Source organism: Ahaetulla prasina, chromosome 6 (genome assembly GCF_028640845.1).
Source record: "Ahaetulla prasina isolate Xishuangbanna chromosome 6, ASM2864084v1, whole genome shotgun sequence".
Classification (NCBI taxonomy): domain Eukaryota; kingdom Metazoa; phylum Chordata; class Lepidosauria; order Squamata; family Colubridae; genus Ahaetulla; species Ahaetulla prasina.
This window is the reverse complement of record NC_080544.1, coordinates 61955923-61979445: the sequence shown is the minus strand read 5'-3', so window position 1 is coordinate 61979445 and position 23523 is coordinate 61955923. Positions and strand designations below refer to the sequence as shown.

At 41.6% G+C, this 23523-nt stretch overlaps 1 protein-coding gene across 5 annotated transcripts; it reads right to left on the bottom strand.

The window, feature by feature from the left end:
• Nucleotides 1-784: 784 nt before the first annotated feature.
• Nucleotides 785-23038, bottom strand: ZFYVE27 (zinc finger FYVE-type containing 27). 5 transcript variants are annotated; one of them, XM_058188617.1, is made up of 14 exons: nucleotides 22900-23038; nucleotides 22516-22606; nucleotides 21512-21715; nucleotides 20750-20820; nucleotides 20279-20465; nucleotides 14147-14242; nucleotides 11132-11244; nucleotides 7025-7167; nucleotides 6590-6661; nucleotides 5899-5919; nucleotides 5162-5306; nucleotides 3035-3081; nucleotides 2809-2890; nucleotides 785-2201 (listed from the first exon to the last, which is right to left on the bottom strand). In XM_058188617.1, exons 3-14 carry the CDS (start codon nucleotides 21712-21714, stop codon nucleotides 2137-2139), a joined length of 1245 nt encoding a protein of 414 aa, XP_058044600.1. In that variant the 5' UTR covers nucleotide 21715; nucleotides 22516-22606; nucleotides 22900-23038; the 3' UTR covers nucleotides 785-2136. The 5 variants fall into 5 exon arrangements, with proteins under 5 accessions (XP_058044600.1, XP_058044598.1, XP_058044601.1 ...); XM_058188615.1 differs by lacking the exon at nucleotides 22900-23038 and adding an exon at nucleotides 22707-22845; XM_058188618.1 differs by lacking the exon at nucleotides 22516-22606.
• Nucleotides 23039-23523: the final 485 nt, after the last annotated feature.

Below are 23523 nucleotides of genomic sequence, written 5' to 3'. Positions count from 1 at the left end.
GGCTTTAGATAAAAACTAACAAAATAAAGTCAATGGCATGGATATGGAAAAGGGAGAGAAACACTATCCTCACCTGAAATAGGCAGAAAAAGTAGATCCAGCTACCTCACCAGTTGGACAACCACAGTTGACCCTCTTGGCCCTGCAAAGCCTGCTCTCAGAGCCAACTAGAATTATCATCTGAACAAAGACCCAGCCTTCATTTCAGAACACACAGACACACAGAAAGAGAGCGGTGGCACCTCAGCAATAGTAAAACACTTTGAATGGTTTGAGGAGTCCAAGTGTCAAGAGTGACCTTTCAAAAATGAGGACAGCCAACCGCCTGTCCTCCGCCAAACTGCAGGGGAGAAAATGCCAACCTTCAGCATCATCTTTATGATACTGTACTCCAAAACTTCATCTGAAAATAGCCACCTATCCAGAAAAAGGACAAAGCTTAGTAGAAGTAGCAGTGAACTAGGGGTGCTTGGAGAAACAGGGTAATAGTTGGTAGCGGTAGTATTCTAATAGTCTGGACTCGGAGCAAAGAATAGCAGTCATTCTGTCAGTAGAAAATCCTTTCTCTGCCCCAACAGTCATTTTGTGAACATCCACAATACGTTCTCAAATGAAACAAGCAACTAAAAAATGTTGTGGGTGCCTGACATACTGTGAAGATTTATAAAATGTCACTCCACGTCTTAAAGTAAGTCTCCATCTAGTCCTGCAATATATTTTTAGCACTGGAAAACCAAATGCCTTTGATAACATGTACAGTCTATCTACAGTCAGAAATGGGAGATTTAGTTCATCTATTAAGTCAAAAGCATAGTGTTCTGAATCTATTTTCAGCCAGGCTTTGTATTTATGTTTCTAATGTCCCCAAAGCAAAAGACATTCTCGGTTACATTCCTATCAGGCATACCCAATACTTCACCATGGTTGAGTCTCAAAGGGACTGTCTGAAATACTGTCAACTCCACACAAAAAGCATTTCCTTTTGGCATTTAAGTTTACATATATTATGCTCTATCTCATATCCCACATGTGTCAGCACATTATAGACACAATGTGTCTGTTTTGCAGAAACCCATCGTATCCTGTATTGTCCCAAAGAACTGCTCCATTCTCTTATTCCCTACCATGCATCCTATGTTCCACTGTTCTAATGAGGCTCTTCTTCCAGAAATATTTATCCATAGCAGGGACCCTCTAGTCCTCACAGCAATAAAAATTACCTCAGACTCTGAAAATGTTGCCTTCACACCCAAGGATATTGTTTATTGGTAGGATATATATTACTCTGCAATAGTCCAACAATGTCCCACCTCTGCAGAAGTGGTCTACTTCCTAAGGAAGCTCCCTGACTTTCAGCTACACTGTGCTATTAGCAAAAAACCCAGTTAACTACAGCAACCTCTGCCTTCTAACAATGCAGGGATGAAAAGCACACATTTCCCAGATCCTAGTCTGACCATGATAAAAGGGGCTTTAGATAAAAACTAACAAAATAAAGTCAATGGCATGGATATGGAAAAGGGAGAGAAACACTATCCTCACCTGAAATAGGCAGAAAAAGTAGATCCAGCTACCTCACCAGTTGGACAACCACAGTTGACCCTCTTGGCCCTGCAAAGCCTGCTCTCAGAGCCAACTAGAATTATCATCTGAACAAAGACCCAGCCTTCATTTCAGAACACACAGACACACAGAAAGAGAGCGGTGGCACCTCAGCAATAGTAAAACACTTTGAATGGTTTGAGGAGTCCAAGTGTCAAGAGTGACCTTTCAAAAATGAGGACAGCCAACCGCCTGTCCTCCGCCAAACTGCAGGGGAGAAAAATGCCACAGACTAGAAATGAAATAATATTGGCTCTTGGAATTGGGGGAAGGGAAGGAAGCCTACAGTAGTTTAGTGCATGAAGAATCCTCCACACAACCAGGATTGCAGGAATCTCCTCAGTTGCTTTCAAGAAAGAGAGCAGGAGCACATAGAGCAGTCAGTAGGTTAGATGTGCTAACTCTCCTTTTTTTTTACAAGTAGAAGGAGGAAGAAAAGAAGCAGTGCTGTTGCTTGTCTCCCATCAAGTAGCAGCTAGTGTAGTGTAAAATCCCCAGCAGATTCATCCGAAGATTGGATTCCATACGGGCTCCTCACTTGGTGAGAGCTTGGTTACACTGCCCACATACAAAGACAGTCTCCCGCTGGGCATCTGGGGCTGCAATTAGAAACACCAATCAGAATTTCAGGACTAACCAAAGCTTATGCAGTTTCCCACTCACTACAGGTAGTCCTTGACTTACAACAATTCATTTAGTGATCATTCAAAGTTACAATGGCACAGAAAAAAGTGACTTATGACCGTTCTTCACACGACTGTTGTAGCACCCCTATGGTCATACAATCAAAATTCAGATGCTTGTCAATTGACTCATACTTATGACGGCTGCAGTGTCCCAGCGTCATGTAATCACCTTTTGAGAACCTCTGACAAGCGAAGTCGATGGGGAAACCAGAATCACCTAACAACTGCAGTGATTCACTTAACAACTGTGGCAAGAAAGGTTGCAAAATGGGGCAAAATTCACTTAACAACTATCTTGCTTAGTAACAGAAAATTTAGGCTCCATTGTGGTCTTAAGTCAAGGACTACAGTACCAGTACCCCTTTCCAGGCATGTCACATCTTCAGAACATCTATTATCTCCCACTATAGCAGGTCAAATTTCCCCTGACCTCCAATGGGAAAGGAAAATACCCACCCACAGAACTTTTATCTAAATGATTCTCCCCTCTGTCCCCTTTCTTTTTTTGTTAATCACTTACCTGTAGCCCCCATGTAGCTCTTGGGGATTTTGAAAGAACAACACCTGGAGCAAAAACTGTTCCCACAGTTACTGCAGCTTCGCTAGAGAAGGAAAAGATGCAAGGAGATGAGTGAGTGAGCAGGCTGCAGAGTTCAGTCTGAGATCCACAAGAAGATGATGAAGCAGGGAAAGAAGAAAATGGAACAGGCCAGGCAGGGAGTTGGTGGACTGGAGAAAAGACTCACCCTCTTCTTCAAGACAGAGAAAGTGGCAGAACAACTTGCACAGTTTCCTGCAACAGAGCAGAAGGATACAAGTAACTATCACACCTAATCACTGCTTTTCTTCTGTTAGTAAACAAAACCAAAATCCTGGCCTTCCTTTCTTTTTCCAACCACTGAGTAAAGTCTTTGTTCATCTACAGTTCCATCATGCCATTGATAGCTGGATTCATACATAACTCACAAAAATCAAGTCTGGTTCACATTCAGCCAGATTAGTTTGGAGTCAATTTGTACCAAGAAATTCAGAATGAGAATCCCATGCAAGAATCTGAATATGATAAAATTTGGATTCAGCAAAAACAAAACACTGAACAAATATACTCCCTCTTTGGAGAGAAACCAATTCTAAAACCTGAAATCTTGAATCAGGGGCAGAAATGTAAAAATTCTATATACACATGGAAATTAATATTGGATGAAATATACCACCACCCCTCGCGCCTTAAAACAGTCAGGAGGAACCAAAGATGTAGTGGACATCAGATCTTAACAGATGAAATAAAGGAAGACTGGTAGAAAATGTCTCACCTTACTGAGTGATTCTGGTCAAATTGCTTTCTCAGAACACAATTAAGTATAAATGAATTAATTCCATTAATTAAGCTACTGAAGTTCGCAGATGACACAACAGTGATTGGTCTCATTCGAGACAATGACGAATCCGCATATAGACGAGAGGTCAAACGACTAGCCTTGTGGTGCAACCAAAACAATCTGGAACTGAACACACTCAAAACCGTAGAAATGGTGGTAGACTTTAGGAAAAACCCTTCCATACTTCCACCTCTCACAATACTTGACAACACAGTATCAACAGTAGAAACCTTCAAATTTCTGGGTTCTATCATATCGCAAGATCTCAAATGGACAGCTAACATCAAAAACATCATTAAAAAAGGACAACAAAGAATGTTCTTTCTGCGCCAACTCAGTAAGCTCAAACTGCCCAAGGAGCTGCTGATCCAATTCTACAGAGGAATTATTGAGTCTGTCATTTGCACCTCTATAACTGTCTGGTTCGGTTCTGCAACCCAACAAGAAAAACACAGACTTCAGAGGATAATTAGAACTGCAGAAAAAATAATTGCTACCAACCTGCCTTCCATTGAGGACCTGTATAATGCACGAATCAAGAAGAGGGGCGGGAAAATATTTGCAGATCCTCGCATCCTGGACATAAACTGTTTCAACTCCTACCCTCAAAACGACGCTATAGAGCACTGCACACCAGAACAACTAGACACAAGAACAGTTTTTTCCCGAAGGCCATCACTCTGCTAAACAAATAATTCCCTCAACACTGTCAGACTATTTACTGAATCTGCACTACTATTAATCGTTTCATAGTTCCCATCACCAATCTCTTTCCACTTATGACTGTATGACTATAACTTGTTGCTGGCAATCCTTATGATTTATATTGATATATTGATCATCAATTGTGTTGTAAATGTTGTACCTTGATGAACATATCTTTTCTTTTATGTACACTGAGAGCATATGCACCAAGACAAATTCCTTGTGTGTCCAATCACACTTGGCCAATAAAAAATTCTATTCTATTCTATTCTACTATTAATTTTAAATTAATTTAAAATCAAATTATGTTTGATTTTAAAAATCAATTTTATGCCCTGGTTCCCTTCATTATCTTACATCCATACATTTTTCGGCCCAGCCCCCAGCCTCTTTTTGTACCCCAAGTTTCTAATACAGTGTTGGTGAAATTTAGTGATACAACTTTTTTTAAAGAAATAACTAGTAAAGCAAGTGAATTTAGAAGAGATTAAGTTGGATGCAGTAGAAATTGATACATTAAAGAGGGCAATAAAAGGTTGCCCATCCCTATACCAAACTACACAGAAGATGTTTTTTTTCTTGGCCCTGATATTTGTGTATACATAGTTGTGGTCAGGATGATATTTTTTTGTCATGACCCATGTAAAATTACTCAGTGCTAATTTCCTCTGCAGTAGCTTTTGGATCAAGTCTCCTCTTCTGCCAATACTCTTGAATAATCCTGTTTCATTCCCAACAATATGCACCTCTACGAATAACCCTCTACCACTTCCCCTTTCAGTCCAGTACCAAGGTTGTTGGTTGGATAGCGTTTGCGCAGTCGTTCTGTCAACCGTGACACCCTGCTACGAATCACTTCATTCTTGCTCATAAAGGGACTGTCAGGAAGGCCAAGTTCAAACTCCCCTGAACCCTGAGAGATGTCATCTTCCTCCTAGGCAGAAAGAGAGGTTATGAGGAATGCAGTGTACATATTGTGTGGGGAAAAATCTAAGGCATAGAGATAAGGACATCCTGAAAAGTACAATCCAGAAGAACAGTTCCAAACACTAGGAAATGCTGGGCCAAGCCTGGAGAAGGGATGGGATGGCAGAAAAACTTTAAAGGTAATCCTCAAACAAATGACGGCAAATATATGTGTCTCAAGGTAATATTGCAGGATCCAATCTGGGTCGGTCACCAGGACCAGAGGTTTAGTCTTCTGAGCTTTTGAACTCATGCTGGAGCCCATTCTCAGGGCACTTCTCTCTCACCAGAACTTTCTCACACATCTTGTGAAAGAGAAGTACTCTGAGGATGGGATCCAAAACAAGTCCGAAAGCTCAGAAGATTAAACTTCTGGTCCTGGTAACCAACTCAGATTGGATCCTGTAATCCTTCAATTTGGAAGAGTAGATAAGGAGATGGGATATGATCCAGACAAAAAGTATAGCATAGACTGATTCTTAAGACATTAGGGTTCACAAACAATAAAAACAAAAAGGGAATTCAAGCTCAGGACAGAGCAGCCCAGTTCTTACACTCACCATTACAAGCAGCTGAGTCTCCTGTTCTTGCAGCAAAGACAAAAGACAAGAGAAGATGGCCAAAAGACAGAAAACAGTACAGCCCAATCCCAGTATCATGTCTTTAAACGTATTCCTTTCTATTTATAGGCCAGTATACTATTTAAAGGTCCCTTTTATTTCTTGCAGTTATGTAGTAGTATTTACATCATAGGTAAAGAACTTGACCTAACTTGAACATCTCACTAACCTTAGAACAAAAATGGTGAATTTATTTATTTTAGCACTTTTTATAGCCATTCATTTCTCTACCTCAATTCTGAGCAACTAATGAGAAATTAAAACCAAAACAACAAAAAATCCCAAATTAATTTGAAAAAGAAATTTCAACAACAATCAATTAATATGTGCCATGGGTTCAAATGGATAATGCCATCTTAATCAATGAGAAGCATTAACAAACCAACCAATAAGGCTCACCTAATACCCTGGTCCAAATGCCACATTTCATCCACTGGTTTATTAATATTTCTTTATTCCAGTCTTCCCCAACGTGGTATTCTCCAGAGACATTGGACTATAATATCCACAAGTTACATACAGCACAGCCAAGAACTTGGAGTTAAAGGCCAACATCTCTGGAGAGCATTGGGCAGGGATAAACTGATTTATTTCTCTAGGGCAGACCAATCTAGATTCTCAAACTACAGACCTCAATTGCATCCTTGAATTCATCATCAGGTTCTGCTTCCTCTGCTTCCTCCACACTGCCAGGAGTTAAGTCCTATAAAAAAACTTGGAAGTTATTATTAAAGGAGCAGGAGTTCAGGAATAAACTTAGAAAATTAGTAAAGTAATAGGACTAAGATGAAAAAGTATAGTACAACAGAGAAATTAACAACTCATTGTCTTTAGATGTAAACCAGCATTGCTTCTGCCTAATAACCAGCTGTTCACCCTGGCTCCACAAAGGCAAAAAAGTCATGATACATCGCAATATGTCATGTGACATGATCAAGTTTGACACCAGTGGGCAATCCTTAGGTCACCAGATTTTTATGCCAGGACAGACAGAATCTTATAAAGGGGATTTCAGCATGTACAGATTTAATTATTTCTCTGCTTTGCTCCTTCCACCAAGTCTTACCTCAGTCCCAGTCAGGGTAGGTGTCCAATCTGATAAGACAGTAGCTTCCACTTCTCCAAGATCCAAATCTTCAGGCTCTGGAGCCGCAGGGATGGATTTGAAACCTAAGCGCTGCTCTACAGCTGACTTTAGGTCCAGCATCACTGGAAAGAGAAAAAGAAATGGCTAGACATCCTCCAGAAACTCAAGAGAACTTCTCAACAGACCAGGTCAAACTTCTGACACTGGCAGAGCAGCAGGTCATTCACTCCCATCACCAGTCAAAATGCCAAGAAATCAAGTACAGGCAGAAGAGCAACCACTGTCTGAGTTAATCACAAAAGATGAACTCACATGCTACACTAGGTCAGGACAGGGATCACTGAGCCCAACTACTGTGTTATGTAAAAATATTATTTTTGTTATATGTAACCCAAGTTACTATGATTTATTGAAGAAACCATGGATAAAACAAAGCAATACTGAAAGTGATGTGTGAATCCAGTCTATGTTTAGAATGAAGTAACACTCTAGTGCTTGCTGATCATTACACTGCCTGCCACCACACAGAAAAAAATAATAAACCAGAAGAGACAAATATGGCTACAAATGCATTTTCCAGAATACACTTCCAGCACAAAACCTGAACACTGTAATGCCATTCAGTCAAGGTTTATTTTCTTCCACACTAATTTCCTGCTATCCACTAATAAGAGGTCTAAATTAATTTCTCCCAGATTTTTTGTGCACAATTCACCTCAGGAAATTGGCCTAAGAACTCTGCTTGCTTTGTAAAGTGAAGAAATAAATATTTCTGGAGGTGAGGGTTCCCTAAATTTTATATGGGATAAAGTACGCAACAGGGCTTTCAGTCGATTACACACCCAAAATGGATCTCTGCAGCATATTTTCTCCTGAAAATCAAGTTATAGAAGAAAACGCAATTGGAATAATGAGACAGCTTCACTTTCTCAATACAACCCACACCACAGGGCTTTCTATCTGAAGATGGCTATCCCCTTAGTGACCTCATCACTGAAAAGGTACTTAAGTCACACACCTCTAAAACCTGGGGAAATGGATCACAAGTCTCAATTTTCAACTGTGTGAAAGATACAATAATCACCCACTTCCCAAGCAAATGTCAAAAAAATAAACAAATACAAAAACCCCACCAGGCTCCAAATCTAAGTCCAGCATTATTGTAGCAATCTATGATTCTGACAAGTAGACAAAAAAAACAGTAAGAGAACAGCAATTAGAGGTGGGTTTCAATGAAATAGCTAAGTTCTAAAGAGGTTTTCCTCCATAAAATTAGCCATTTCATGGGTGTGTTAAATATCTGCAGATCATTGCACTCCCATTTTTATTAAGACTCAAATGTTCAGTTATCCTACTTCTTGTTATCTGCCAGTGTGTTCCACAAGAAACTGCAAACTGAGCTTCTTTGAATGGAAGGCAGAGGTGAATTGTAAAAATGTTTGCTACTGGTTCTGTGGGTGTGGCTTGGTGGTCATGTGACCAGGCGGTCATGGCCAACTTGACGTCACTCACTGTTAGACCAGGAGCTGCACATTTTATTACATTCTGCCCTTCTGAAGCCCCCAACGCTTTGAGTTTCCCTTCACCACCCAAGCAAACATCGGAGCCTTTGCTTGCAGAAGCAGAATCCAGGCACAGAAAGGGAAAAATGGGAGGGGGGGAAGGGGGAGGAGAAGGTGTAAGAAGCGGAATCCAGGTATAGAAATGGAAAAACGGAGGAGTGGGGGAATGGGGAGGAGAAGGTGTAAGAACTTGTTTCCTTAGATTGCTGACGTTTGGCGATCTAAGGAAACGTCTTCCAGGTCTTCAAGATCGACTTTAAGAAGCCGACAGCAAAAGTGATGGCAGCGGGGAAGACAGGGACGTGTGTGTGTATGTGTCCCCCTCTGCAAGGACTTGGAGGCAGGCACCACCCCTCTTAGGAAAAGAGGAGGCATCCCCCCCCCCAGTCAAGAATTGCTAGAATGTTTAAGAATAAATCTGAAAAATGTTGGAAATGTCACCAGACACCCAGTTCATATTACCATATGTGGTGGACATGTGTAGAAGCTAAAAGATATTGGTCTAAAATCCACACATGGTTGGAAAAGTGATTAAGAAACATATTGATTTCAAACCAGAAGTTTTTTTATTGGAAATTATATCTGAAACATATAATAGAGAAGTGAGATATTTGATTATAAATATTTTAACAGCAGCTATTTGCCAAAAACTGGAAAAATGAAAGACTTCCATTGCAAGATGAAATTATTATGAAAATGTTAGAATGTGCAGAAATGAGTAAATTGACATTAGAAATTAGAGAACAGGAAGAGAAACAATTTTATAAAATATGGGATCTCTTTTATCAGTGGTTAGAGAGATATGTTAAAGAGATTTAAGTAAGATCATATAATGGAAATGTTAAATTATATAATTGAGTTTAGGGAATGAGATTGGAGATGATTAATATTAAATTAAGTAAGCTGATTAGAATAGAGAAAATGAAATGCTATTCCTAATCGAGATTAATTGATTAAAATGCTGAGAGATGTATTACATTGATAAAAAAAAGAATTAGATAAATCAGTCGCAATGAATATGGTGATCTACAATCAACCCACCGATGTATTTGAATTGAGGATGGTTTTATGTATGTGTGTTTGTAAAAAATAAAAAAGTTTTTATTAAAAAAAAAAAGGAAAAGAGGAGGCAGCAAAGCCCTGGCTGTCACCTTGGAGAGGAGGACCGAGGAGGGGGACATACAGGCACACCCCTGTCACCCCTGCTGCCGCTACTTTTGCTGTTGGCTTCTCGGAGCTCTTAAAGTCGATCTCGAAGAGTTGGAAGATGTTTCCTTAGAGGCTCCAAACAATGAGTTTGGCAGCGTGGAAGGCAGGGAAGCATGGCAGGGCTGCGGGCCTTGGACCAGTTTGGGGGCGTGGCCAGCCAGCAATTGCTACCGGTACGGCAAACCATCCCCATTCTCCGCTACTGGTTCTCCCGATCCGGTCCAAACCGGTAGCATTTCACCCCGGTAGAAGGTCTTGCAATGACAAGGCTTCCAGCATTATCAGAGTTACATTGCAGGAAATGGCATTGTCACCTGGCTGATATGAGCACCAAAGGATGTAACATGGGACTGAGGAAGCAAAAAAGGAAAACAACTCTTGCTCTCTCAACCCGTTCCCTGACCTAAAATGTTTTATTAGTCCACTTACATTAGGTGTCAGCCACAGAATATAATAAAATTGATTCCTTGCCTCATACAGATATCTAAAGGCGTCCACCTTGAAAATCATTTTCAGCAAGCTTCTCCAATTTTCTCTACCAAAATCCCAGTGCAATAGAGAAGTTTACAGGTGAAATGATTTGTTTACATTTTAATGATACAATCATTTACAGATAACCCATTTCCCAAATGCTATGTAATGAAATTACAATTCAAAAATCCTCAACAATCTGACTAGAGAAGCCTAAGACCATCATCAACACCCAAATGCTACACATAATAAAAATGTTTTTAAGATCTTCCTATAATCCAGGAAGTTGGTTTTTAGGAAATAGCTTTGAGGGACTGGAGAAAGAACCACCATCAAGGTAACAATCAAATAATATTATGAGTCCGAGCCAAAAAGTAACATGAATAAACATCTAACTCCTACCCTACCAGTTCTCACAAAGAAAAAGGGAAAGGGGAGGGGGGAAGAGAGCAGATCCCGACTTGCAAAATTCTGTTGCTATAGCTATAATAAAGTAGCATTGACCTACATGATACTGGTCACCTAATATGGTCTACCATGAAGGGCTGACAGGGCCATTTTTTAGGGGGCAAAATATTCTAAAAGGTATGGGATGAGAATTCTTAGTATCCTTCTCTTAAAAGAACCTGGGGGCTAAACCATGTGGGGTATCAAAGGTAGCAGCAACTACTTTCAACTGGACATGGACACCAACTGGCAGCCAGTCCACAATCCAATACAGGTGGTTATGCTGTTAAATTAACTGTGTCCAGTTAACTAACAAATCACTACACTTTCGTTTAGATGAAGATTCCAAGTCAAAGGCTGCCTTGTAGAGAGCGTGTTATAATCTTAGATAACTTACCTTGATAAAATGCCACATTGCCCAAGAAAAGGGCACTATTAAGAAGAACAAAGATCCAGCAGAGGGGCAGCAGGTAAAGGGCACAAACTGAACCCATCAGCATCCCATAAAACCTAGGCAGTAGAGAAAAATGGAGCAGAAGACACATAACATACCTGAACATCAGGATGACACTTAGATACCAGTGACTGAGAAGTGGGGGTGGGGATTTAGGAGGCAAGTTAAAAGCTCCCTAACTCAAATACAATTTCCCAGGGAAAATGAAAACACTGGCTCCACTGTGTGGTGTCAAATTGGGCCACTTCCTCCTTTATAAATACTTGTCTTTGCATTGTTTTCATCCGTTTTCCCTGATCTTGCTGCATCCAGGGGATATACTAGCTGCAGTCCTAACTTTCCATCTCCTTTGAATTAGCACACTAATAACACTTTTTAAACTCTAATTTCTTTTAACAATATTGTTCTGTGCTGAGTCACTTTCCCCCCCCCCCCTTATGTTGTTTTTTCTCACTCTTGATTTCAGAGGTTTTGGTAAAATACATATATTTACATATATTTCATGTTTAATTAAATAAACCTGGGCAAAGGAAATTTGAATTTGGGTGAGTTGAATGTAATGGCCAATTTTTAACTATGGGTATAAAAACAAGGTTAGACATATTTTTCTGTATGTCTGTATGTTCTGTATATTCTATATGTTCTGTTTTAATTTTTTAATTGTGTATTATCTTACAACCATAATCGGGACCAGAATTTTGGTCATAAGCCATTAAATAGAGGCAACAACATGAAGAAATCTGATTTTATAACCATTTTTATGATAATTGTTAAGCAAATTTCATGGTTGTTAAGCAAAACACACTCGTAAGTATAAATCCATTCCCCCAAATAGGTATTTTTTGCAGGAAATTAGTAGAAAATGGTGGGAACTGGCAAAAAACATTATAAATCACAGCCATGTGACCACAGGATTGCAGCTGTAAATGTGAGCCAGTTGCCAAGCACATGAAATGCGGTCATATGACCTTGGGGTGGACAGTGTGACATTTTATGATGAACCGAAGTACTTTATGAGTTATAAAGCACACCTTGTAAGGCTCCAAATGGTCATTAAATAATCAATCGTAAGTCAAGAATTACCTTCATTAAGTAACATTTATTAAATATCTTATTTATTAAATTGTTTTATATAATGCTGAATTTAGATCATATTTCTAACTTGCTTTTGAGCCTTTTTGCGTAAATGAACTTGATTTTTAAATTATTATCAAGTGTCAATATAGGGAGTTGCTAGTTAATTAGACAGCTGTTATTGTTGTTAGTTGCAAAGTTGTGTCCAACCCATCGCGACCACATGGACAACGTTCCTCCAGGCCTTCCTGTCCTCTACCATCCTCTGGAGTCCATTTAAACTCATGCCTACTGCTTCAGTGACTCCATCCAGCTACCTCGTTCTCTGTCGTCCCCTTCTTCTTTTGCCCTCAATCTTTCCCAGCATTAGGCTCTTCTCCAGTGAGTCCTTCTGTCTCATTAGGTGGCCAAAGTATTTCAGTTTCATCTTCAGGATCTGGCCTTCCAAAGAGCAGTCAGGATTGATCTCCTCTAGGACTGACTTGTTTGTTCGCCTCGCAAGAGTCTTCTCCAGCACCAGAGTTCAAAGGCCTCAATTCTTTGGTGCTCAGCCTTTTTTATGGTCCAACTTTCACAGCCATACATTGCAACTGGGAAAACCATAGCCTTGACTATAAGCACTTTTGTTGGCAGGGTGATGTCTCTGCTTTTTAGTACGCTGTCTAGATTTGCCATAGCTTTCCTCCCCAGAAGCAAGTGTCTTTTAATTTCTTGGCTGCAGTCCCCATCTGCGGTGATCTTGGAGCCCAGGAAAATAAAATCTGTTACTACCTCCATTTCTTCTCCATCTATCTGCCAGGAATTGGGAGGGCTGGATGCCATGATTTTAGTTTTCTTAATGTTGAGTTTCAAGCCAACTTTTGCACTCTCCTCCTTCACCCACATCAAGAGGCTCTTTAGTTCCTCTTCGCTTTCTCCCATTAGAATGGTATCATCTGCATATCTGAGGTTGTTGATATTTCTTCCAGCAATCTTAATTCCAATTTTTGATTCATCTAGCCCTGCCTTTCTCATGATGTGCTCTGTGTATAAGTTAAATAGGCAGGGTGATAGTATACAGCCTTGCTGGACTCCTTTCCCAATTTTGAACCAATCAGTGGTTCCATGTCCAGTTCTCACTGTTGCTTCTTGACCCGCATACAGGTTTCTCAAGAGACAAATAAGATAGTCTGGTACTCCCATCTCTTTAAGAACTTGCTTCAATTTGTTGTGATCCATACAATCAAAGGCTTTAGCATAGTCAATGAAGCAGTAGTAGATGTAGACTTCTGCAGAAGTAGAAAACCCCATAGACAGACAGCTGTACTGCTTTTTAAGTCTGACTACATTTATTTGTATGTACAAAGAACATTTTAAAAAACCTAGTTTCTGAGATGGAAGGGAATAGTCAAAGTTATATATTTGAGAACATTTTGAATGCCAAAGGGTGCCAAAAAAAACCTAGGAAAAGATCCTGGGAGGTGAGTAGAGTTCCAGAAAAGCAGAAGTAATTTTCTGGAAGTAAGCTATGTTCATGAAACACTGCCTCTTTGCCTTTACAGTCCCGGCCCATTACTTCATAATTACACTTAATGGCCTTGTAGACCTCAGCAAGCAAATGATGTATTACATCCAATGAAATGAAATGTTATATCCAATTACATCCAATCATATGCATATTCTAATTTGCCTGAGTCCATATCCAACTTCTAAGAAAGGCAAGACCAGTAGTGATGTATCAATTTTCATGAAGAGTTCCCAACCTTTTCTTGCCCAATGCTTCAGTCGCTAAACCACAATTTGGTGAATTGCAAGATGATGTATTTGGACTGACGAAAAAAAGACAAACAAATTTACAGCTTGTTTTGAGCTGAAAGGGTCAAATAGTTCTAAGCCAACACTTACTGGGACGAGACAGTAGGGTTCTCCCAAAAGAAGACACGATAAGCTGCTTCACAGCCACCACAGAGCCTGTTCAGGAGCGCTTCTAATCGGATCAGACTAAAAAGAAAGGACAACAATTTTAAATTTAACTGTGCTGTCTAGCTCACAGCCAAGTAGTGTCTGCAGTCACCGAAGTCAGTGACTGCAACATAGAGACTTCAACAACCTAACCTCACAGATAAAGCTTTCCCCGGCCCTTTATTTATTCCAGGGTAATCATAGAAAGCAGCAACACTCAGAAAGCAGAACCCTTGTCCGCACATAGAAGAAGCTAGGATTAATATTGCCACCACTATTTAAATTTAGTCAGGTCTAATAAGTTTTTTTTAAAGCACAAGTCCCAAGCATTCCAGAAAAAATTAATACATTTGTAACTCAAATCAAGATGGGGTAAGTTAATACATACTTTTGCCACATGTGCATTTAGCATGCCCTAGGTATCATATTTCTCCTACTTCTGCACATGCTTCAATGCCAGATGCTGTGAAATAAGGCATGTGTTGTAACAGGATAGAAAAATGTGCTGTCACAAGACTTTATCTTGTGACCTGCTGGATGAGGATGAATATATTGCACATGCCAGCAAAAACCGGATGCAGAAAGTTGCAGATTATTTATGTGTTGAGAACTTTTGTCTAATTTTTAACACTGGATTAGTAATTGGGTGAGTAAAATATCAATTACGACATGCTAAGCTCACCCATCATAAGTTGGGGGAGACCTGCAGGAGCTTCTTATGCCAGCTAGCCCTAGATTGGCAGGCAGAGATGGAAGCAAAAAGCAACTGTATCAGTTTCCCAGACTAGATGAGACTCAGCATGATCCATTACAACAACATGTGATGTATTCCAACCCAGATTGCTGAATCCCTGCTGAACCATGAAACTTTATTGGGCAATCCTGAACAAGCATCTGCCGTAAGCAGAAATTCTTTAGAGGTAACAATGGCAAGCAACTTTGCAGAACCTCTTTGAAGGTAACAATTCCATTCTACACATGCCTACCCAAACGTAAATTATTCAGACACTTGGAAATAAGCGTATGGAGTATTTTAGCATGATTAAAACATGCACTTAAAGTCACTCTATTCAAAGGAAGACAAAAAATGATCAGTTTTATCATTATAGAAGGTAAAAGGGCAGTTGGTATTTAGAGAAGTAATGTGCATAAATAAAATATTCCATGCAAAATACTTAAAGATGCATTTTGATTGATTTCACAGCACAAATTATGTATTTGGCAAGATGATAATGTTGACACCTGGCCAAATTAGTTCCTTATCTAAGAAATGTCCTGACCAACTACACCGGCAAAAGCATGTATCCTTGCTAACCTCTATTATCCATCATGGCTACGAATTACCTCTACTGCTCTCCTATCCTAATTGTGAATTTCTCCCCAATCGTTGTGGGAACACAACATTGGGCATGGTCTTATTCTGATCCAGCACATGTCTTATACTATATACTGAGGGAGGGGGGAGTGAAAATAAAGATCATTACAATATAGTATGAAGTAGAAAGTAAAAATAGTAAAGTGGAAAGACAAGATAAAAGCTACACTCTAATGCAACTATACAATCATATGAAAATCAATTGATGTGCTAAATCTATAGTAATTGCTGTAGAGTTGTAAACATATTAAAAAGTTTATTAAAATCAATGATTTAAAAATGTGTCTTCTTCTTTAGTAACTGAAATCAATTCACTATTCTAGACTATCATTGCATACTTTTGTGAAATGGACAATGAAATCATTTATATTCCCAATAACTCTGCATCCAATATAGAGTTACAAAGTAATGATATATGATATCCCCAGTGGGTGAAATGAGGTAATGCTTCTTACAAACAGCTAATCTATGGGGGGAATCCTTAGAGTGGCAGTGCAAGTAAACATGTAATGATCATCCAATGTTTCTTAAGAGAGAAACTCTCCACACATGCATCATTATTTGGTTATATTCAGTATTGCACAAGTCTTGTTTACATCATATCACAAACAGTACAGTGTGAAATCTACAGCAAGTCATGTGGCATTTGTGATGTCATGTTAGTTTTCTTCAACACAAGCAGTCCCTTCCCAAAATCTTGGAAGACTGGAAGAGCATATAAACCAGTCAGGCAATCAGTCAGTAACCTCTCAAATTTGATGCAAATGCAACTGTTGGCCTCTAAATTATGCCACTAAAAGAGTGAATTTATTGGAATAAGGGCCAGATTGGAGGGTGGAACACCAATGTGTCTTTCTCCACCCTGCTTCCCATAATAAATATGAACATACACATATAGGGCAGTTCATAATGTGGTTAATTTTTCCTTGAGTGAGAAGGCTGTTTCTCAACCTTTTCAGGAAGTGCTGGTTCACCCTCTCCTCAAAAAACTGGATCCCACTATACTGGACAGTGTTTGTTAAATATCTAACTTCCCCTTTTGGGGAAAAGTGGCAGAAAAGGCAGTCATGCAGTCACTTTAGAGGAGCCTGGATGAAGTGAATTATCCAGATCTCTTTCAATCAGGATACAGACCTGAACATGGGATGGTGATGGCATTGGTCGCACTTTTAGATATTCTCTGGTGAAAGCAGAATGGGGGCTGTGCGTCTGTCTTTGCTGTACTTGACCCCTCAATGGGGGCTTGTTGATCACGTACCTGGCTCCTTGCTGTGTGACTACAGCCCTGCCCGAGCTGCTGGAGGTGCTTGCCGGGGTGGTGGTGGAGACCCCCAGACTTATAGTCAAGGGGGACTTTAACTTACCATCAACCGGCTTGTCATCAACGGCGGCTTGGGAGTTCATGGCCTCCATGACGGCCCTGGACCTGACACAAATAGTTGATGGCCCTACTCACGTTGGGGGAGGCACACTGGATCTGATTTTTATCTCTGGACGGTGGTTAAATGATCTGGATTTAGGAGATTTAATTACCGAGCCATTGTCATGGTCAGATCATTTTCTCCTTCGTCTAGACTTTCGGACCGCCGCTCAACACCGCAGGGAGACGGGACCAACACGCTGGTTCCGTCCCAGGCGCCTGATGGACCCGGAGAGGTTCCTGATGGAGCTTGGGTCACTTCCTGAGGATCTGGCCCACGGCACGGCTGAGGAGTTAGTTGCGGCCTGGGAACGGGCTGCGACTGGTGCTTTAGACCGTGTCGCGCCTTTGCGGCCTCTGACCCGGCGCAGATCTCAACCAGCACCTTGGTTCTCCGAGGGGCTGAGGGAGATGAAACGCCGGAGAAGATGCCTAGAGAGTGCCTGGAGATCCAGCCGTTCCGAGGCTGACCGGACACTAGTTAGGTCTTATAGTAGGACTTACCTAGTGGCACTGAGGGAAGCGAAGCGTTCTTATGTTTCCTCCCCATTGTGTCGGCAGATAACCGCCCGGCGGCCGTTTCGGGTGACCCGCTCCCTCCTTTATCAGGAGGTGCGGGATGACCCCTTACAGGGCCGTGCGGGATGACCCCTTACAGGGAGTTTAGTGGTTATCTATACGATAAAATCGTTCAGCTTCGGGACGGATTGGATCAACAGTGGGTAAATCCAGGTGAGGAGCTGGAGACACGTCTTGTTGAGACTATTTGGGATGGATTTGACCCTGTGACTCCCGAGGACATGGACAGGTTGTTGGGGCGGTTGAATGTCACCACATGTTTATTGGACCGGTGCCCCTCCTGGTTGGTGCTGGCCACACAGGAGGTGACACGAGGCTGGCTCCAGGGGATTATAAATGCTTCTTTGATGGAGGGGGTTTTCCCCGCCGCCTTGAAAGAGGCGGTGGTGAGGCCCCTCCTCAAGAAGCCCTCCCTGGACCCAGCTGTTTTAGGAAATTATCGTCCTGTCTCCAACCTTCGCTTTGTGGCGAAGGTTTTTGAGAGTGTGGTGGCACGTCAATTACCCCAATACCTGGATGAATCTGTCTATCTAGACCCGTTCCAGTCTGGCTTTCGACCCGGGTACAGTACGGAGACGGCTTTGGTCGCGTTGGTTGATGATCTCTGGAGGGCCAGGGACAGGGGTTGCTCCTCTGCCCTGGTCCGATTAGATCTCTCAGCGGCTTTTGATACCATCGACCATGGTATCCTGCTGCACCGGTTAGGGAGTTTGGGAGTGGGAGGCACCGTTTATCGGTGGTTCTCCTCCTATCTCTCTGACCGGTTGCAGACGGTGTTGGCAGGAGGGCAGAGATCGACCGCGAGGCCCCTCACATTTGGGGTGCCGCAGGGGTTGATTCTCTCGCCTCTCCTGTTCAACATCTATATGAAGCCGCTGGGTGAGATCATCAATGGCTTTGGGGTGAGGTACCAACTCTACGCTGACGATACGCAGCTGTACTTTTCCACCCCAGGCCATCCCAACGAAGCCATCGAAGTGCTGTCCCGGTGTCTGGAAGCTGTACGGGTCTGGATGGGGAGAAACAGGCTCAAGCTCAATCCCTCCAAGACGGAGTGGCTGTGGATGCCGGCACCCCGGTACAGTCAGCTGCAGTTGCGGCTGACTGTTGGGGGTGAATCATTGGCCCCAGTGGAAAGGGTGCGCAACTTGGGCGTCCTCCTGGATGGACACTTGTCTTTTGAAGATCATTTGATGACCATCGCCAGGAGGGCTTTTTACCAGGTTAAGCCTGGTTCGCCAGTTGCACCCCTTCCTTGACCGGGATGCCTTATGCACGGTCACTCATGCTCTGGTTACCTCTCGCTTGGACTACTGTAATGCCCTCTACATGGGGCTCCCCTTGAAGAGTACCCGGAGGCTCCAGTTGGTTCAGAATGCAGCTGCGCGGGTGATAGTGGGAGCCACACGTTGCTCCCATGTAACACCACTCCTGCGCAGTCTGTACTGGCTACCTGTGGTCTTTCGGGTACACTTCAAGGTGCTGGTGACTACCTTTAAAGCGCTCCATGGCTTAGGGCCAGGGTAGTTACGGGACCGCCTGCTGTTACCGAATACCTCCCACCGACCTGTACGCTCGCACAGAGAGGGACTCCTTAGGGTGCCGTCCGCCAAGCAATGTCGGCTGGTGGCCCCCAGGGGGAGGGCCTTCTCTGTGGGGGCTCCCACCCTTTGGAATGAACTTCCCCCTGGACTTCGGCAACTGCCGGACCTTCAGACTTTCCGCCGCGAGCTGAAGACCTATTTGTTTCTTCGCGCAGGACTGGCATAGGATTTTAATGGGATTTTAATTAGTTTTAATGTTTTAACATTTTATAATTTATGGGGTTTTATTCTAAATGTTTTAATTCGGCCATTTGTGTAATAAGTTTTTTAATTATGGTTTTACGTGTATATTGCTGTTGTTTTTTACTATGGCTGTAAAACACCCTGAGTCCTTCGGGAGAAGGGCGGTATAAAAATTTAATAAATAAATAAATAAATAAATAAATAAAATAAAATAAAATAAATGGCTTTCAATATATGATATCCTTCTAGATACCCTCCAGGGATTGGGAATGGGCAACACTGTATTTTGGTGGTTCTCCTCCTTTCTTCAGGGTTGCTTCCAGTCGTGTTGCTTGGAAGTGAATTATCTCAACCTCTTCTTCATATGATGCTGTGTGTTTCAGTGCCCTGTTTAACTTCTACATGAAGCTGTTGAGTGAGTTCCTCTGTCACCAACTGGTGAAGCATCATCAGTATGTTGATGATGCCCAATTATACATCTCTGCCCATGATGAATTAAGTGATGTTGTTGATGCCTTATCACAGTTCCTGGGGGCTGTGGGGGCCTGGATGGGGAAAAACAAGCTCTGACTAAACCCTAGCAAGAGTGACTGACTTTGGGGCCTTCTGATTCTAGGATTTTGCCACATTTGGTACTAGATGAGGTTGCACTGCTACAAACAAACCCAATGCAGAACCTCCTAGATTCACAACTCCTCAAAAAACATCTTTAAAATGTAAAAGTTACTATAGTGGACTCCGCCTATTTAGCATTTCCTATAAGATTTTTTCTGCCTTTCTTCCAGGAGCTCAAGCCAGTACAAAACATTCCCCTCTCCAGCCTTATTAGCTCAACAAGCAACTTATATCAAGCAACGGCCCTTCAGTTCCATGCTCAAACAATGCCCAACCCCGTCTCTCCCAAGCAGACTTACAAGCCCTTAACTTCAGCCACAGCCTCATTTCGAGAAAGTTGAACTTTTCTCACATCTTCTCGCCGCACACTGTGATACCTACGGCGTGCCAGCTGCTCTTCAGTAAGACGGATGCGGCATGTTTCCTGTAGATAGCCGAGCATGGCAGGCACTGAGATTAGCAGGGCACACAGCCCATACCAAGCAGCTACAATGCAAGATGGAATAGATGCAGAGTTTATTAAGATACCCACAGTTTATCTAATCAACAGTCGTTTTATTGTCCCCCTAACATACTGCCTCATCATTGGAAGTTTCAGTACCAGCTGTCAGTGCAATTTTCCCACTATACATGATGACAACCTCCTGCCAGCCTTCCTAAATGTTTCCTGAACAAAATCATATTCTACTCTCCTCCCATTAACTTAATCCATCTCATGATTTCTGGGAAAACAGGTCCCAGAATTGCCCAGCAATCCATCCAATTCTCACCTTCACTCAGAGTAAGCAGCAGAAAGTTGAGGCCCAAACAAGTAAGGAGAGAGCAGAAGGGCATCTGCCAGCTGTGGAGTAGAAGCAATCAAAAATTTACAATCTCAAAAGGATGCTATTTATTAGTTATTAATTAAGAACACTGAGGAAAAGTGAATAAAGAAGACTGCATAAGGGATTAGAAAGGATCTAGTATCATATATTTTTTTCCTGGGATTTGAACCAATCCAAAATTCTTTTTTAAAGTATGTGAAATCTATATAACACCTTATGTTAAAAATCCCTTCTGTTTCCAGCATCAATAGGGCAGGAGTTGATTGCCAGCAACTATTTCATCATAGTTTAAAAGCAATGTGAAAAGGACCCTAAGAGCTAAGAAAATGAGGTATAGGAGCTACACGCAATCTCAGAATCACAGCAATTACGATCCTTAAAAATTGTATTTGCATAGAAGACTGGTATGGGAAAGAATGCCAAGTTAGATAAGCCTTTTTATGGTCTAACAAAGCTTCTTTCTATGGTCTTAAAATGAAATGAACTAACACCAGAACAATAAGACAAAGGAAAGGTAATGATCATAAGGTATGGTACATCCTCTGATTTAAACATTTAGGCCATAAAGGCTTCCCTTTTTCCCACTAGAAAAAGCAAATTTTACAAAAAGAATTTATTCCTCTATTCTCAAGAATGACAACAGGCATAGATTTTGCTGAACTATGATGTATGAACTATGAAAAAATAGCTATATAGGAAAGCACCAACCTGAGGAGGAACCACACTCCTTCAGCAACATCCTGCAGTGGTTCCAGGTACAGCTCTAGTTGCTTATAGGATACCACCAGATTAAAGAGGTCCAAGGAAGGAGGCTTAGGGTGAGAGGGTGAAACTTGCTGGGCATCAGATGCTGTGGCACTGTCTAATCCATTCCCTGTGGACACTCCACCATCACGTTCTGATACCTGCATACTATAAATATGCATTTGTGATTTAACTTAATTATTTATTTATTTCTCTGAAGGGAAAATTAAGCTGAACAAAGATAAACATTTCTGAAATAACACTGTTTTGAAACATAAAATTATCTATTAAAACCTAAAATTCAAAGTCTGTTAAATTGTGGAAATTGTAAACACAAAAATTAATGAGCAAACAACAAAATAAACTAGCAACACATTTCATTTCTGTGCCATTGAAGTGAAACATAAATTACCATTTATCCATGGGCTGCATACTTTTAAGGCTATAGAAAATTATATTTCCCATTCAGACAATAATGAACAAATAGAGATTGCAAGAAGAAGTTGCATAAAAATCCAGTGGAAAGTGCATTGCAAACAAAATAAATTCATAAAATCATTATATTTAATTTATTAATTTACCCCAATTATCATTGTTTCTTTATGAACAAAATCTCTGTTCATAAATATTGATTACACAGAGGGGAAAGCTAGAAAGAAAATAACATCGTATATAATTATTTTACCAATATGCTGACAAGTGCTAACAAATCCTTAATTTATGCTCTTTATCAAAAGTTGAGAGGTGCATCTGTGATTAAAAAAAAAGACCAAATCACATTCTGCATTATAGTCTAACTGGGCAATCCTATTACCTGAATCAAATAGACACACTCACAAAAATACCATGACAGATGCTCTCTTTCATCTTCTCAATACACATAACAAAAAGGACCCTAAATCCTTTTCCAGAAATGAAGAAAGTTTTCAATTTATTCATAGATGAAGAAATCTGTGATTAATAACTACCAGATACAAAGAGATCCAGCATCTGCATTCTCTCCATCCCCGAGTCTGCAAGCCTCATCAACCGCATTTCCCCTTCACCGGCATGAGCATCCTTTCAGGAAGGAAACCACAAAAACCCACAACTTAAGTCTTAGAACTCTGAAACCAATTATAACGATAGCAAACGTTCCCTACATGGCATCTTTTCCCACCTGGCGCCGTCCAGATGCACTGAATTACAACTGCCAGCACAGCATCCAAACACGTCCTTGTCGCGCTGGCGAGAACTATAGGAATTAATGGCATCTAGAGGGTTCAAGGTTGGAGAAGTTTGCTTCATGCGGGAAGGAAGGCACCGATTCCTTGGACCAGATCACGGAGACCTACTGGATACCAAAGCCTCACCTCGATCCTGCTCCGCTCCACACTCACCCCAATCTCAAATCAGGGGAAGGGGCGGAGCCTCCCCAGCGACCTCCCGTAGCCGCCCGCACTTCCTACCAAGAGAGACGCGGCTGTGCCTAAGCTTCGCTACTCAGCGTAAGCTTCGGGAAAGCGGCGGAGGTACCCGCCCATCAGGGGCAGCGAGCCAATCAGAGGTAGCGACACAATCCGAAAGGCGTGAAGGGTCACACCGGCGGATGGTCTACCCGGAAAAATTCACCTCCTATTGGTTAAAAGCCTCTGGTCTTCAGCCTATGAGAGTTGGATTTCTTGCTCGCGGTACTGGCAAGCTGAGGCTAGAGTTCCTGGAACCGGCTGCGGTGGTTGCGGCCTGCGCGTGCTCCGGCTGTTTGCCTCTGCACCCTGTGCCAAAGTTAGCCATTGATCGTCCAGCTGAAAAGCTCCAGTCATACAAGAGTAACGTAAACGAAAGGTTGCGTTCTGGAAACTACCAGAGCATTTTTCAGTCAAGGTTCCTAAAATCGCCAAGATTGATTTCCTGATGAGATAGTTGATCATTGAAGACTTATTACGCGTTAAGCAGAATTTTCTAATATTTTTCAAATTGTCTCATACTAAAGGAAA

What these genes read in the sequence shown, in the direction of transcription:
- ZFYVE27 (XM_058188613.1), bottom strand. Translation starts at nt 22,834, where the DNA reads ATGAAGCAAACTTCTCCAACCTTGAACCCTCTAGATGCCATTAATTCC. An exon ending in AATTCAAGGATGCAATTGAG is followed by an intron (nt 5,920 to 6,589) that starts GTCTGTAGTTTG and finishes CTGCAAGAACAG; the next exon opens with GAGACTCAGCTGCTTGTAAT. An exon ending in TCTCTGTCTTGAAGAAGAGG is followed by an intron (nt 2,891 to 3,034) that starts GTGAGTCTTTTC and finishes TTCCTTCTCTAG; the next exon opens with CGAAGCTGCAGTAACTGTGG.